Source organism: Danio rerio, chromosome 20, assembly GCF_049306965.1.
Source record: "Danio rerio strain Tuebingen ecotype United States chromosome 20, GRCz12tu, whole genome shotgun sequence".
In the NCBI taxonomy this organism is placed as follows: Eukaryota; Metazoa; Chordata; class Actinopteri; order Cypriniformes; family Danionidae; genus Danio; species Danio rerio.
The window spans coordinates 38,884,498-38,899,023 of record NC_133195.1 but is presented as its reverse complement, the minus strand read 5'-3'; the positions used below and the strand labels follow the sequence as shown (position 1 = coordinate 38,899,023).

General features: G+C 34.9%; 1 protein-coding gene across 1 annotated transcript in view; it reads left to right on the top strand.

Annotated features, from left to right (window-relative positions):
- The window catches only part of adgrf6 (adhesion G protein-coupled receptor F6), a 143,803-nt gene that overhangs the window by 75,039 nt on the left and 54,238 nt on the right, over positions 1 to 14,526 (top strand). Inside the window, exons 167-200 of the mRNA XM_073933529.1 lie at positions 96 to 254; positions 385 to 531; positions 638 to 784; positions 1,366 to 1,512; positions 1,915 to 2,067; positions 2,176 to 2,331; positions 2,507 to 2,653; positions 4,309 to 4,467; positions 4,598 to 4,744; positions 4,849 to 4,995; positions 5,169 to 5,315; positions 5,588 to 5,740; positions 5,849 to 6,004; positions 6,131 to 6,277; positions 7,582 to 7,740; positions 7,871 to 8,017; positions 8,202 to 8,348; positions 8,638 to 8,784; positions 9,056 to 9,208; positions 9,317 to 9,472; positions 9,653 to 9,799; positions 9,901 to 10,059; positions 10,191 to 10,337; positions 10,443 to 10,589; positions 10,882 to 11,028; positions 11,352 to 11,504; positions 11,613 to 11,768; positions 11,944 to 12,090; positions 12,547 to 12,705; positions 12,836 to 12,982; positions 13,165 to 13,311; positions 13,602 to 13,748; positions 14,020 to 14,172; positions 14,281 to 14,436. Of these exons, the coding sequence (XP_073789630.1) occupies positions 96 to 254; positions 385 to 531; positions 638 to 784; positions 1,366 to 1,512; positions 1,915 to 2,067; positions 2,176 to 2,331; positions 2,507 to 2,653; positions 4,309 to 4,467; positions 4,598 to 4,744; positions 4,849 to 4,995; positions 5,169 to 5,315; positions 5,588 to 5,740; positions 5,849 to 6,004; positions 6,131 to 6,277; positions 7,582 to 7,740; positions 7,871 to 8,017; positions 8,202 to 8,348; positions 8,638 to 8,784; positions 9,056 to 9,208; positions 9,317 to 9,472; positions 9,653 to 9,799; positions 9,901 to 10,059; positions 10,191 to 10,337; positions 10,443 to 10,589; positions 10,882 to 11,028; positions 11,352 to 11,504; positions 11,613 to 11,768; positions 11,944 to 12,090; positions 12,547 to 12,705; positions 12,836 to 12,982; positions 13,165 to 13,311; positions 13,602 to 13,748; positions 14,020 to 14,172; positions 14,281 to 14,436 (5,133 nt within the window). The remainder of the gene's footprint in view (positions 1 to 95; positions 255 to 384; positions 532 to 637; positions 785 to 1,365; positions 1,513 to 1,914; positions 2,068 to 2,175; positions 2,332 to 2,506; positions 2,654 to 4,308; positions 4,468 to 4,597; positions 4,745 to 4,848; positions 4,996 to 5,168; positions 5,316 to 5,587; positions 5,741 to 5,848; positions 6,005 to 6,130; positions 6,278 to 7,581; positions 7,741 to 7,870; positions 8,018 to 8,201; positions 8,349 to 8,637; positions 8,785 to 9,055; positions 9,209 to 9,316; positions 9,473 to 9,652; positions 9,800 to 9,900; positions 10,060 to 10,190; positions 10,338 to 10,442; positions 10,590 to 10,881; positions 11,029 to 11,351; positions 11,505 to 11,612; positions 11,769 to 11,943; positions 12,091 to 12,546; positions 12,706 to 12,835; positions 12,983 to 13,164; positions 13,312 to 13,601; positions 13,749 to 14,019; positions 14,173 to 14,280; positions 14,437 to 14,526) is intronic.

The window sequence follows — 14,526 nt, the reverse complement described above, 5'->3', positions numbered from 1 at the left end:
AAGGCGGCTTTAGGGGGAAACTGTACTAAGATGAGTTTAGTTTCAGCAGAAATCCACAGATTGAGCACAAATAAATAAATCTCCTTGTTTTACAGTGTGTGGGTTGAATGGAACAGAATATGAGTGCAAGTGTGAGGTGGATCATGTTTGGCCTAGTAACACCTGCAAGGCCTTTCAGGTGTGTGATAGCATTGTGGGAAGCACTTGTGGATGCATTCAGGCTCTCCCTTCAGAGGGGTCACTTTGCCAGAGAGGTGAGAAATCCCACTAGATTTCATCTGTACTGAATGTAGTTTTAGTAACATGACCAGTATGAGTTTATTCAGTAACTCCTGATAGTTCAGAAACACTGTTTTTATGCAGTATCATCTTCCTGTTTTTCAGACATCAATGAATGTGAAGATGCAGCGTCAGTGTGTGGTCAATACTCAGACTGTACTAACAGCATTGGGGGTTACATGTGTTCATGCTGGAATGGATTTAATGTCTCTAATAAAGACAGTCCTGTGAGCGTCAACAACTCTTGTCATGGTAAATATCATCAGCTGGAAAAATAAGCAATTTAAACCAAGTAAATGTATGACTTTACAATTAAAATAGGATTTATATAATTAATAAACATTTTTTTTCTCAATAGATATTGATGAATGTCTGTTCAGTCCACCTGTCTGTGGTCCATATTCCAACTGCACAAATGAATTAGGAAGTTACAATTGCTCATGTTTGGATGGTTTCACTGCCAGAAACTCAAGTCTCTCCATCAGCATTAATAACACATGTGAAGGTAAATTCTGGAAATTAATTCTTATATAATCCGGGAAGCTTGCAAAGCATATTTCTTACTAATTGTTAATTTTACTGAATTTCTTTACGATCTTTTATCTGTATAACTGTAACACTTACTATATGGTTCCATTAGTTACTGTTAGGTAATTTATTTACAAACAAGAACAACGAATTAACAGTACATTTTTAGCATTTCTGAAAGTGAAGTTGTTCATTGTTATATTGTGTAGACTCAATGAAATAGCTAATGCTATCAAGTACAACTTTGTATTTTAATAAAACATTAGTATCTTTAATTATGATTATCAATGTTGTACAGGTATTGTTGTGTTGGTACTGTAAATACTTTGAATAACATTAACTGATGAAGTCTTATTGTAACGTGTGACCAAAAGAACTTTTATATGTGGTTTGTTGCATTAATTACAGTTAACATTAGCATGGAATGTGTAATTTTTTTCATTCTGTACTTAATTGTTTTCAACACTTACATTTAGTTATTTAAATTACTCTGATCATCTAATCATAGCAATAATTCCTAAAAGCAACAATATTTTTTATCTCTTCCTTTAAAAAAAGATGTGAATGAATGTCTAAAGTCATCAGAGGTCTGTGGTCCAAACTCTCATTGCATCAACTCAATTGGGAGTTTCAACTGTTCCTGCTTGAGTGCGTTTACTGTAACAGACCGAAATCAACCAGCCAGCAACAGTAACCCATGCAATGGTAAGTGCTGTATGTAGAAAATCATTTCAGTGTGCACAAGGCTGTATTTTACCCTTTGGCAAGAAGCCTGTTTGTGGAGCATTGTCTGCTTGAACTTGTTACAGTGTTATACATTGTCCTGGCTAAGTAAACTATTTTAAACTGGATTTTTATTTTAAGATAATGTGAAACAAAATGAAAATTCATTCTATTATATGGCATTGTGTGTATTTCTGTTCTTTATATTTTCAGTTATGGTAAATGTTACTTAAATATGTGGAAAAGTTTTTAAAAATGCAGTTGTGTTAAATCTTGTTGATACAAACATCATAGTCTATACATAATTGTGTGTTATTTGCCTTGATGATCATGCATGTAAAAGGAATATTGATAATTTGTGGATTTTCTTCTCTTTTTCTACAGTGTCTCTGCCTCTGACTGAATATCTGATTGAAATTGAGATCAACAGCATTGATAGTAGGATTACTGATCAGCTGAGGACTCTTCTGATGAATTTCAGTTTGCCCTACACAATCAGTGACAGCACTAACGTTACAGAAATCAACATCACTACTGGTATGATCTCTGTTTCTGCTTTGTGATGCTGTTTATCTAAAATTATACATCATGAATACTTCCATAAATGAAGATATGTGATGTTTGGACTCTTCTTCTGCTCTCCAGTGTGTTCTTTGAATGAAACGCGGTATCAGTGTAAATGTGAGGGTCTGTTTGCTTGGCCAAATGACACGTGTCATGCATATGATGCCTGTGATGTCATCACTAATGGTTCATGCACATGTATCAATGGCCTTCCAGCTAATGGACAGTTCTGCCAAGGTGAGACGATGACATCATTCTGCAACATCATCAGTTTCTTTCTCTCATTATTACTTTGTGTTTTTCTTATATACAGGAGATGTTATTGTGTTTTTATATTAGTGATGTCTCAGATTTTTTAACTTGTTCCTCTTTGCAATAATATTTGTTTACCTGCTACTTTTTGTTCCTGCAGTTCTTTCATCTAAATACGTGATTGACATTGATGTGAGATTCTTCGACTTGTTCCTGGTGGACTACTTACGAAATGTTGTCAGAAATATCAGCCTGCCTTTGACTCTGAGCAGCAGCACAAACATCACAGATATCGACATGAACACTGGTGAGAACAGAACTGTTCATCATGTTACATATTAAGGTGTAGGGCTGACACTGACAAAAGATTGTTTTAGTCGACCAGTAGTCTTTTATTGAAGCCTTTAGTCACCTTATGCCTAATGAATTAATTGAATAAACGGGCGATATTTAAACACTTTTGGGGGAAACATTTTGAGTCCACGGGCTGAGAAAGTATGTAATTTGTCATTTTTTTTACATTGTACTGAAATAAAATAAAAGCAACAACAAATTCTTTTATTATGAATGTGTCTAAGAAAAAAACAACAACATGAATCTTTAAGAATATTCAGAATTTATTATTAAAATAAAATGACAACATTCACACTAATGAAACTTATGAACTTGTAAAAAATAAAGCACACCGTTTGATATAGAACAAGGCCCAATCCCAATTCTACCCCTCAGCCCTGGGGTAGGGAACCTATGGCTCGGGAAGCATGTGTGGCTTTTTGACCAAAAAATGTGGCTCTCCAGCTGTCTCTCTTCAATATTATTATAAAGTTAAAAAAATTATAACTATCACTAGAACACATTTTTCTATTGAAAATACAATTACAATTCCATTTTTATTGTATTTTTTACTGCAAAATTAATAAGAACTCAGTTTAAAATAAAATGACTTTTTAACCAAAGCGTGTGTGTGGCGCTATGGATTAACTTGAATGATGACACCAATAAAGGGCAAGAAACTTAAATTTCTATGGCACCTTGGCACATAGATTCAAACAACATTAATGAGTGATATATAGATTTATACATACACCAAATGGTCTCCCCTAAAATTTAATTTGCCAAAAAATCTGAAGTGTCTCTTTTCTGTAAAAAGGTTCCCAACCCCTGCCTTAGACTTTCCCCCTACCCATACCCCTCATTTTGCGCATTCACATGAAGGAGTAGGGGTGTCCTTATTCTCTTTAGCTTGAAAGCATAGGGCTAAGGGCAAGGGCTAGATAGGACTTGAAAATGAGATTTTCCATACTAGAAAAAAGGTGTATGAAAGTTTCAAAGAAAACAGCTGCTACAACGGCAACATTGCTGCAAACCGAACTAGAAAATGCGCAAATAGCAAGAAAAAAATACAACTAATTAGTTAAAAACAGTTTATACTGTTATAACAACAAATATAAAGCAAACTGAAAAGGCTTCAGAGAAATAATGTTGAAAACGGCAAACACAGTCAGTCTGAAGGATGAGCCTTAAAATTGCACATTGAATGAAAGAAAGCGTTTCATCCAGAAGCTCTCAAATAAATATGGCATAGCCTATATTAAAAAACAAATAAAGTAAACAATATAGGCGAACTAAAACACTGTTTATAGACAATAACAACTGCTGCTAAGCCTAAGCATGAGCCTTCAAAAAAATGAATAAAAAATAAATATATTCAATTATTTAAAGCTTTTAAAACACACACAGCTCTCAGCACAAAAACTCTTTTGATGGACACGCACCCTGACTGCACCACTTGACTATTTTTTTCCTGCGAACAACAAACCAACAAAAATGCAATCGACAAAAAAAAATATCTGGTTGACAAATAATTAGTGGATTATTAGGGGGAAAGTCTACTAAGATGAGTTTAGTTTTAGCAGAAATCCACAGATTGAGCACAAATAAATAAATCTCCTTGTTTTACAGTGTGTGGGTTAAATGGAACAGAATATGAGTGCAAGTGTGAGGTGGATCATGTTTGGTCCAGTAACACCTGCAAGGCCTATCAGGTGTGTGATAGCATTGTGGGAAGCACTTGTGGATGCATTCAGGCTCTCCCTTCAGAGGGGTCACTTTGCCAGAGAGGTGAGAAATCCCATTAGATTTCATCTGTACTGAATGTAGTTTTAGTAACATGACCAGTATGAGTTTATTCAGTAACTCCTGATAGTTCAGAAACACTGTTTTAATGCAGTATCATCTTCCTGTTTTTCAGACACCAATGAATGTGAAAATGCAGCGTCAGTGTGTGGTCAATACTCAGACTGTACTAACAGCATTGGGGGTTACCTGTGTTCATGCTGGAATGGATTTAATATCTCTAATAAAGACAGTCCTGTGAGCGTCAACAACTCTTGTCATGGTAAATATCATCAGCTGGAAAAATAAGCAATTTAAACCAATTAAATGTATGACATTACAATTGAAATAGGATTTAAATAATTAATAAACTTTTTTTCTCAATAGATAAAGATGAATGTCTGTTCAGTCCACCGGTCTGTGGTCCATATTCCAACTGCACAAATAAATTAGGAAGTTACAATTGCTCATGTTTGGATGGTTTCACTGCCAGAAACTCAAGTCTCTCCATCAGCAATAATAACACATGTGAAGGTAAATTCTGGAAATTATTTGTTATATAATCTGGGAATTTAGCAAAGCATACTTTTGCCTTTTTTCTCTTTTTGTAACAATAATTTCTTAATACCGGTAAAGAATTAATGATAACACTTTACTACATTATTCCATTATTAATGTTATACTATTCCATCTGTTCCTTTAATAAGATGTGAATGAATGTCTAAAGTCATCAGAGGTCTGTGGTCCAAACTCTCATTGCAACAACTCCATTGGGAGTTTCAACTGTTCCTGCTTGAGTGCGTTTACTGTAACAGACCGAAATCAACCAGTCAGCAACAGTAACCCATGCAATGGTAAGTGCTGTATGTAGAAAATTCTAGAAAAGTGTAAATGGAACATTGACTGCTTAAAACAAAGAAATCTATTATATGGTTTTGTGTGTGTTTTTACATCTTCAGCTCTGATAAAAGTTGTGTAAATAAAAGAGCACTGTTTTAAAAAGTAGTTGTTAAATCCTGTTGGTCCAAACATTTTTGTTTGTTCATAATTGTGTGTTATTTGCCCTGATTATCATGCATGTAAAGGAATATTGATCATTTGTGGATTTTCTTCTCTTTTTCTACAGTGTCTCTACCACTGACTGAATATCTGATTGAAATTGAGATCAACAGCATTGATAGTAGGATCACTGATCAGCTGAGGACTCTTCTGATGAATTTCAGTTTGCCCTACACAATCAGTGACAGCACTAACATTACAGAAATCAACATCACTACTGGTATGATCTCTGTTTCTGCTTTGTGATGCTGTTTATCTAAAATTATACATCATGAATACTTCCATAAATGAAGATATGTGATGTTTGGACTCTTCTTCTGCTCTCCAGTGTGTTCTTTGAATGAAACGCGGTATCAGTGTAAATGTGAGGGTCTGTTTGCTTGGCCAAATGACACGTGTCATGCATATGATGCCTGTGATGTCATCACTAATGGTTCATGTACATGTATCAATGGCCTTCCAGCTGATGGACAGTTCTGCCAAGGTGAGTTGATGACATCATTCTGCAACATCATCAGTTTTTTTCTCTAATTGTTACTTTGTGTTTTTCCTATATACAGGAGATGTTATTGTGTTTTAATATTAGTGATGCTACTTTTTGTTTCTGCAGTTCTTTCATCTAAATACGTGATTGACATTGATGTGAGATTCTTCGACTTGTACCTGGTGGACTACTTACGAAATGTTGTCAGAAATATCAGCCTGCCTTTGACTCTGAGCAGCAGCACAAACATCACAGATATCGACATGAATACTGGTGAGAACAGAACTGTTCATCATGTTACATATTAAGGTGTAGGGCTGTCACTGACAAAAGATTGTCTTAGTCGACCAGTAGTCTTTTATTGAAGCCATTAGTCACCTTATCGCCCGTTTTTTCAATTAATCCATTAGGCATATTTAAGCGATTTTGTGGGAAACATTTTGAGTTCATGGACTGAGAAAGAATTTAATTTGTCTTTTTTTACATTAGACTGAAAAAAATTAATAATAAGTGTTAATATTCAACATTAAGAAATTGCGCACATAAAACTGCACCAACAAATTTTGTAGTTATGAATGTGTCTGAGAAAAAACAACATGAATCTTTAGGGATATTCAGAATTTATTAATAAAATAAAATGACAACATTCACACAAATTACAACTTATGAACCTGTTAAAAATAAAGCACACCGTTTGATATAGAACACGGCCCAATCCCAATTACACCTCTTAAACTTTCCCCTTACCCATACCCCTAATTTTGCGCATTTATGAGAAGGAGTAGGGGTGTCCTCACTCTCTTTAGCTTTAAAAGGTAGGGCTAAGGGCAAGGGCTAGATAGTACTTAAAACTGAGATTTTCCAAACTAGAAACCAAGTGGTATGAAAGTTTCACAGAATACAGCTGCTACATCGGCAACATGACTGCAAACACGAACCATAAAATTTGCAAATAACAAGAAAACAATGCAATCTAAATAGGAAAAAACAGTCTTTTCTTTGCTATGAAATATTGGTAAGTCAAATATATAAATAAACTAATTTAAACACAACAAATATAAAACAAACTGAAAAGGCTTCAGAGAAATAATGTTGAAAACTGCAAACACAGTCAGTCTGAAGGACGAGCCTTAAAATTAAACATTGAATGAAAGAAAGCGTTTCAGCCAGAAGCTCTCAAATAAAATGTGGCATAGCCTATAATAAAAAACAAATAAAGTAAACAATATAGGCGAACTAAAACACTGTTTATAGACAATAGTAACTGCTGCAAAGCCTATGCATGAGCCTTCAAAAAAATGAATGAAAAATATATTTTTTTTTTCAATTATTCATAGTTTTTAAAACACACACAGCTCTCAGCACAAAAACTCTTTTGATGGACACGCACCCTGACTGCACCACTTGTCTATTTTTTTCTTGCGAACAACAAACCAACAAAAATGCAATCGACAAAAAAAAATATCTGGTTGACAAATAATTAGTGGGTTATTCGGGGGAAACTCTACTAAGATGAGTTTAGTTTTAGCAGAAATCCACAGATTGACCACAAATAAATAAATCTCCTTGTTTTACAGTGTGTGGGTTGAATGGAACAGAATATGAGTGCAAGTGTGAGGTGGATCATGTTTGGCCCAGTAACACCTGCAAGGCCTTTCAGGTGTGTGATAGCATTGTGGGAAGCACTTGTGGATGCATTCAGGCTCTCCCTTCAGAGGGGTCACTTTGCCAGAGAGGTGAGAAATCCCATTAGATTTCATCTGTACTGAATGTAGTTTTAGTAACATGACCAGTATGAGTTTATTCAGTAACTCCTGATAGTTCAGAAACACTGTTTTTATACAGTATCATCTTCCTGTTTTTCAGACATCAATGAATGTGAAGATGCAGCGTCAGTGTGTGGTCAATACTCAGACTGTACTAACAGGATTGGGGGTTACATGTGTTCATGCTGGAATGGATTTAATGTCTCTAATGAAGACAGTCCTGTGAGCGTCAACAACTCTTGTCATGGTGAATATTGTCAGCTGGTTTTAATTTTTATTCCAACTTTTTATTTTATTTTTTCAGATTTTAGAGGTCTTTTATGTCTAAATTAAAATAGGTCATTTAAATCAATTAAAAGTATGACATTACAAATAAAATATGATATAAAAATATGAGTATGATAATTAATAAACATTTTTATTCTCAATAGATAAAGATGAATGTCTGTTCAGTCCACCGGTCTGTGGTCCATATTCCAACTGCACAAATAAATTAGGAAGTTACAATTGCTCATGTTTGGATGGTTTCACTGCCAGAAACTCAAGTCTCTCCATCAGCAATAATAACACATGTGAAGGTAAATTCTGGAAATTATTTCTTATATAATCTGGGAATTTAGCAAAGCATACTTTTGCCTTTTTTCTCTTTTTGTAACAATATTTTTTAATACCGGTAAAGAATTAATGATAACACTTTACTAAATTGTTCCTTTATTAATGTTTTAATAATTTGACGTTGTTTTTCATTCTCTAATTTATAGTTTTGCATTTAAACATTCAGTAAAGTTATTTAATTTACTCTGATCATCACATCATAGCAATCATTCCTAATAACAACAATACTATTCCATCTGTTCCTTTAATAAGATGTCAATGAATGTCTAAAGTCATCAGAGGTCTGTGGTCCAAATTCTCGTTGCAACAACTCCATTGGAAGTTTCAACTGTTCCTGCTTGAGTGCGTTTACTGTAACAGACCGAAATCAACCAGTCAGCAACAGTAACCCATGCAATGGTAAGTGCTGAATGTAGAAAATTATAGAGAAGTGTAAATGGAGTATTGACTGCTTGAAAGAAAGTAATCTATTAAACGGTTCTGTGTGTGTTTTTACATCTTCAGCTCTGATAAAAGTTGTGTAAATAAAAGAGCACTGTTTTAAAAGTAGTTGTTAAATCGTGTTGGTCCAAACATTTTTGTTTGTTCATAATTGTGTGTTATTTGCCTTGATAATCATACATGTAAAGGAATATTGATCCTTTGTGGGTTTTCTTCTCTTTTTCTACAGTGTCTCTGCCTCTGACTGAATATCTGATTGAAATTGAGATCAACAGCATTGATAGTAGGATCACTGATCAGCTGAGGACTCTTCTGATGAATTTCAGTTTGCCCTACACAATCAGTGACAGCACTAACATTACAGAAATCAACATCACTACTGGTATGATCTCTGTTTCTGCTTTGTGATGCTGTTTATCTAAAATTATACATCATGAATACTTCCATAAATGAAGATATGTAATGTTTGGACTCTTCTTCTGTTCTCCAGTGTGTTCTTTGAATGAAACGCGGTATCAGTGTAAATGTGAGGGTCTGTTTGTTTGGCCAAATGACACGTGTCACGCATACGATGCCTGTGATGTCATCACTAATGGTTCATGTACATGTATCAATGGCCTTCCAGCTGATGGACAGTTCTGCCAAGGTGAGACGATGACATCATTTTGCAAAATCATCAGTTTCTTTCTTTCTGTAATAATTACTTTGTGTTTTTCCAACATACAGGAGATGTCATTGTGTTTTAAAATTAGTGATGTCTCAGATTTTTTTTACTTTTTCCTCTTTGCAATAATTTTTGTTTACCTGCTACTTTTTGTTCCTGCAGTTCTTTCGTCTAAATACGTGATTGACATTGATGTGAGATTCTTCGACTTGTTCCTGGTGGACTACTTGCGAAATGTTGTCAGAAATATCAGCCTGCCTTTGACTCTGAGCAGCAGCACAAATATCACAGATATTGACATGAATACTGGTGAGAGCAGAACTGTTCATCATGTCACATACTAAGATGAGTTTAGTTTCAGCTGAAATCCACAGATTGAGCACAAATAAATAAATCTCCTTGTTTTACAGTGTGTGGGTTGAATGGAACAGAATATGAGTGCAAGTGTGAGGTGGATCATGTTTGGTCCAGTAACACCTGCAAGGCCTATCAGGTGTGTGATAGCATTGTGGGAAGCACTTGTGGATGCATTCAGGCTCTCCCTTCAGAGGGGTCACTTTGCCAGAGAGGTGAGAAATCCCATTAGATTTCATCTGTACTGAATGTAGTTTTAGTAACATGACCAGTATGAGTTTATTCAGTAACTCCTGATTAGTTTAGAAACACTGTTTTTATACGGTATCATCTTCCTGTTTTTCAGACATCAATGAATGTGAAGATGCAGCGTCAGTGTGTGGTCAATACTCAGACTGTACTAACAGCATTGGGGGTTACATGTGTTCATGCTGGAATGGATTTAATGTCTCTAATAAAGACAGTCCTGTGAGCGTCAACAACTCTTGTCATGGTAAATATCATCAGCTGGAAAAATAAGCAATTTAAACCAATTAAATGTATGACATTACAATTGAAATAGGATTTAAATAATTAATAAATCTTTTTTTCTCAATAGATATTGATGAATGTCTGTTCAGTCCACCGGTCTGTGGTCCATATTCCAACTGCACAAATGAAATAGGAAGTTACAATTGCTCATGTTTGAATGGTTTCACTGCCAGAAACTCAAGTCTCTCCATCAGCTTTAATAACACATGTGAAGGTAAATTCTAGAAATTATTTCTTCTATAATCTGGGAATTTAGCAAAGCATACTTTTGCCTTTTTTTATCTTTTTGTAACAATAATTTCTTTATACCGGTAAAGAATTAATGATAACACTTTACTACATTATTCCATTATTAATGTTTTAATAATTTGATGTTGTTTTTCATTCTCTAATTTATAGTTTTGCATTCAAACATTCAGTAAAGTTATTTAATTTACTCTGATCATCACATCATAACAATCATTTTTAATAACAACAATACTATTCCATCTGTTCCTTTAATAAAGATGTGAATGAATGTCTAAAGTCATCAGAGGTCTGTGGTCCAAATTCTCGTTGCAACAACTCCATTGGGAGTTTCAACTGTTCCTGCTTGAGTGCGTTTACTGTAACAGACCGAAATCAACCAGTCAGCAACAGTAACCCATGCAATGGTAAGTGCTGGATGTAGAAAATTCTAGAAGCCTGTATATAAAGTATAGTTTGCTTGTGACAATAAAAATAAATAAACTAACTAACACACAAGTAAGTAAATAAAGAAATAAAGAAAGAAGTCTATTATATGGTTTTGTGTGTTTTTACATCTTCAGCTCTGATAAAAGTTGTGTAAATAAAAGAGCACTGTTTTAAAAAGTAGTTGTTAAATCCTGTTGGTCCAAACATTTTTGTTTGTTCATAATTTTGTGTTATTTGCCCTGATTATCATGCATGTAAAGGAATATTGATCATTTGTGGATTTTCTTCTCTTTTTCTTCAGTGTCTCTGCCTCTGACTGAATATCTGATTGAAATTGAGATCAACAGCATTGATAGTAGGATCACTGATCAGCTGAGGACTCTTCTGATGAATTTCAGTTTGCCCTACACAATCAGTGACAGCACTAACATTACAGAAATCAACATCACTACTGGTATGATCTCTGTTTCTGCTTTGTGATGCTGTTTATCTAAAATTATACATCATGAATACTTCCATAAATGAAGATATGTAATGTTTGGACTCTTCTTCTGTTCTCCAGTGTGTTCTTTGAATGAAACGCGGTATCAGTGTAAATGTGAGGGTCTGTTTGTTTGGCCAAATGACACGTGTCATGCATATGATGCCTGTGATGTCATCACTAATGGTTCATGTACATGTATCAATGGCCTTCCAGCTGATGGACAGTTCTGCCAAGGTGAGACGATGACATCATTCTGCAACATCATCAGTTTTTCCCTCTAATAATTACTTTGTGTTTTTCCCACATACAGGAGATGTTATTGTGTTTTAATATTAGTGATGTCTCAGATTTTTTAACTTGTTCCTCTTTGCAATAATATTTGTTTACCTGCTACTTTTTGTTCCTGCAGTTCTTTCATCTAAATACGTGATTGACATTGATGTGAGATTCTTCGACTTGTTCCTGGTGGACTACTTACGAAATGTTGTCAGAAATATCAGCCTGCCTTTGACTCTGAGCAGCAGCACAAATATCACAGATATCGACATGAACACTGGTGAGAACAGAACTGTTCATCATGTTACATATTAAGGTGTAGGTCTGTCTCTGATAAAAAAAAATTTCTTGTCAACCAGTTATCTTTTATTGAAGCCATTAGTCACCTTATCGCTGGTTTATTCAATTAGTGTGAGTTTGGGTTCATTTTGTGCATTTACATGGAGGAGTAGGGGTGTCCTAATTGTCTTTAGCTTGAAGGCATAGGGCTAAGGGCAAGAGCTAGATAGCACTTGAAACTAAGATTTTCCACAGTAGAAACTATGTGGCATGAAATGATCCACGTCAGAACTGAAAATTCTGTGCGACTGCCACAAGGGGACGTTATTCGGCAGTCGTGTCTAAATGTCGTGTGCAGCGGAAAGGCGGCTTTAGGGGGAAACTGAACTAAGATGAGTTTAGTTTCAGCAGAAATCCACAGATTGAGCACAAATAACTAAATCTCCTTGTTTTACAGTGTGTGGGTTGAATGGAACAGAATATGAGTGCAAGTGTGAGGTGGATCATGTTTGGCCCAGTAACACCTGCAAGGCCTTTCAGGTGTGTGATAGCATTGTGGGAAGCACTTGTGGATGCATTCAGGCTCTCCCTTCAGAGGGGTCACTTTGCCAGAGAGGTGAGAAATCCCATTAGATTTCATCTGTACTGAATGTAGTTTTAGTAACATGACCAGTATGAGTTTATTCAGTAACTCCTGATAGTTCAGAAACACTGTTTTTATGCAGAATCATCTTCCTGTTTTTCAGACATCAATGAATGTGAAGATGCAGCGTCAGTGTGTGGTCAATACTCAGACTGTACTAACAGCATTGGGGGTTACATGTGTTCATGCTGGAATGGATTTAATGTCTCTAATAAAGACAGTCCTGTGAGCGTCAACAACTCTTGTCATGGTGAATATTGTCAGCTGGTTTTAATTTTTATTCCAATTTTTTATTTTATTTTTTCAGATTTTAGAGGTCCTTTATGTCTAAATTAAAATAGGTCATTTAAATCACTTAAAAGTATGACATTACAAATAAAATATGATATAAAAATGAGTATGATAATTAATAAACATTTTTTTTCTCTATAGATATTGATGAATGTCTGTTCAGTCCACCGGTTTGTGGTCCATATTCCAACTGCACAAATAAATTAGGAAGTTACAATTGCTCATGTTTGGATGGTTTCACTGCCAGAAACTCAAGTCTCTCCATCAGCATCAATAACACATGTGAAGGTAAATTCTGGAAATTAATTATTATATAATGTAGCAAGTTAACAAAGCATACTTTTGCCTTTTTTCTCTTTTTGTAACAATAATTTCTTTATACCGGTAAAGAATTAATGATAACACTTTACTACATTGTTCCATTATTATTGTTTTATTAATTTGATGTTGTTTTTCATTCTCTAATTCATAGTTTTGCATTCAAACATTCAGTAAAGTTATTTAATTTACTCTGATCATCACATCATAACAATCATTCCTAATAACAACAATACTATTCCATCTGTTCCTTTAATAAGATGTCAATGAATGTCTAAAGTCATCAGAGGTCTGTGGTCCAAACTCTCATTGCAACAACTCCATTGGAAGTTTCAACTGTTCCTGCTTGAGTGCGTTTACTGTAACAGACCGAAATCAACCAGTCAGCAACAGTAACCCATGCAATGGTGAGTGCTGAATGTAGAAAATTCTAAAAGAGTGTAAATGGAGTATTGACTGCTTGAAAGAAAGTAATCTATTAAATGGTTCTGTGTGTGTTTTACATCTTCAGCTCTGATAAAAGTTGTGTAAATAAAAGAGCACTGTTTTAAAAAGTAGTTGTTAAATCCTGTTGGTCCAAACATTTTTGTTTGTTCATAATTGTGTGTTATTTGCCCTGATTATCATGCATGTAAAGGAATATTGATCCTTTGTGGATTTTCTTTTCTTTTTCTACAGTGTCTCTGCCTCTGACTGAATATCTGATTGAAATTGAGATCAACAGCATTGATAGTAGGATCACTGATCAGCTGAGGACTCTTCTGATGAATTTCAGTTTGCCCTACACAATCAGTGACAGCACTAACATTACAGAAATCAACATCACTACTGGTATGATCTCTGTTTCTGCTTTGTGATGCTGTTTATCTAAAATTATACATCATGAATACTTCCATAAATGAAGATATGTGATGTTTGGACTCTTCTTCTGCTCTCCAGTGTGTTCTTTGAATGAAACGCGGTATCAGTGTAAATGTGAGGGTCTGTTTGCTTGGCCAAATGACACGTGTCATGCATATGATGCCTGTGATGTCATCACTAATGGTTCATGCACATGTATCAATGGCCTTCCAGCTGATGGACAGTTCTGCCAAGGTGAGACGATGACATCATTCTGTAGCATCATCAGTTTCTTTCTCTAATTGTTACTTTGTGTTTTTCCTATATACAGGAGATGTTATTATG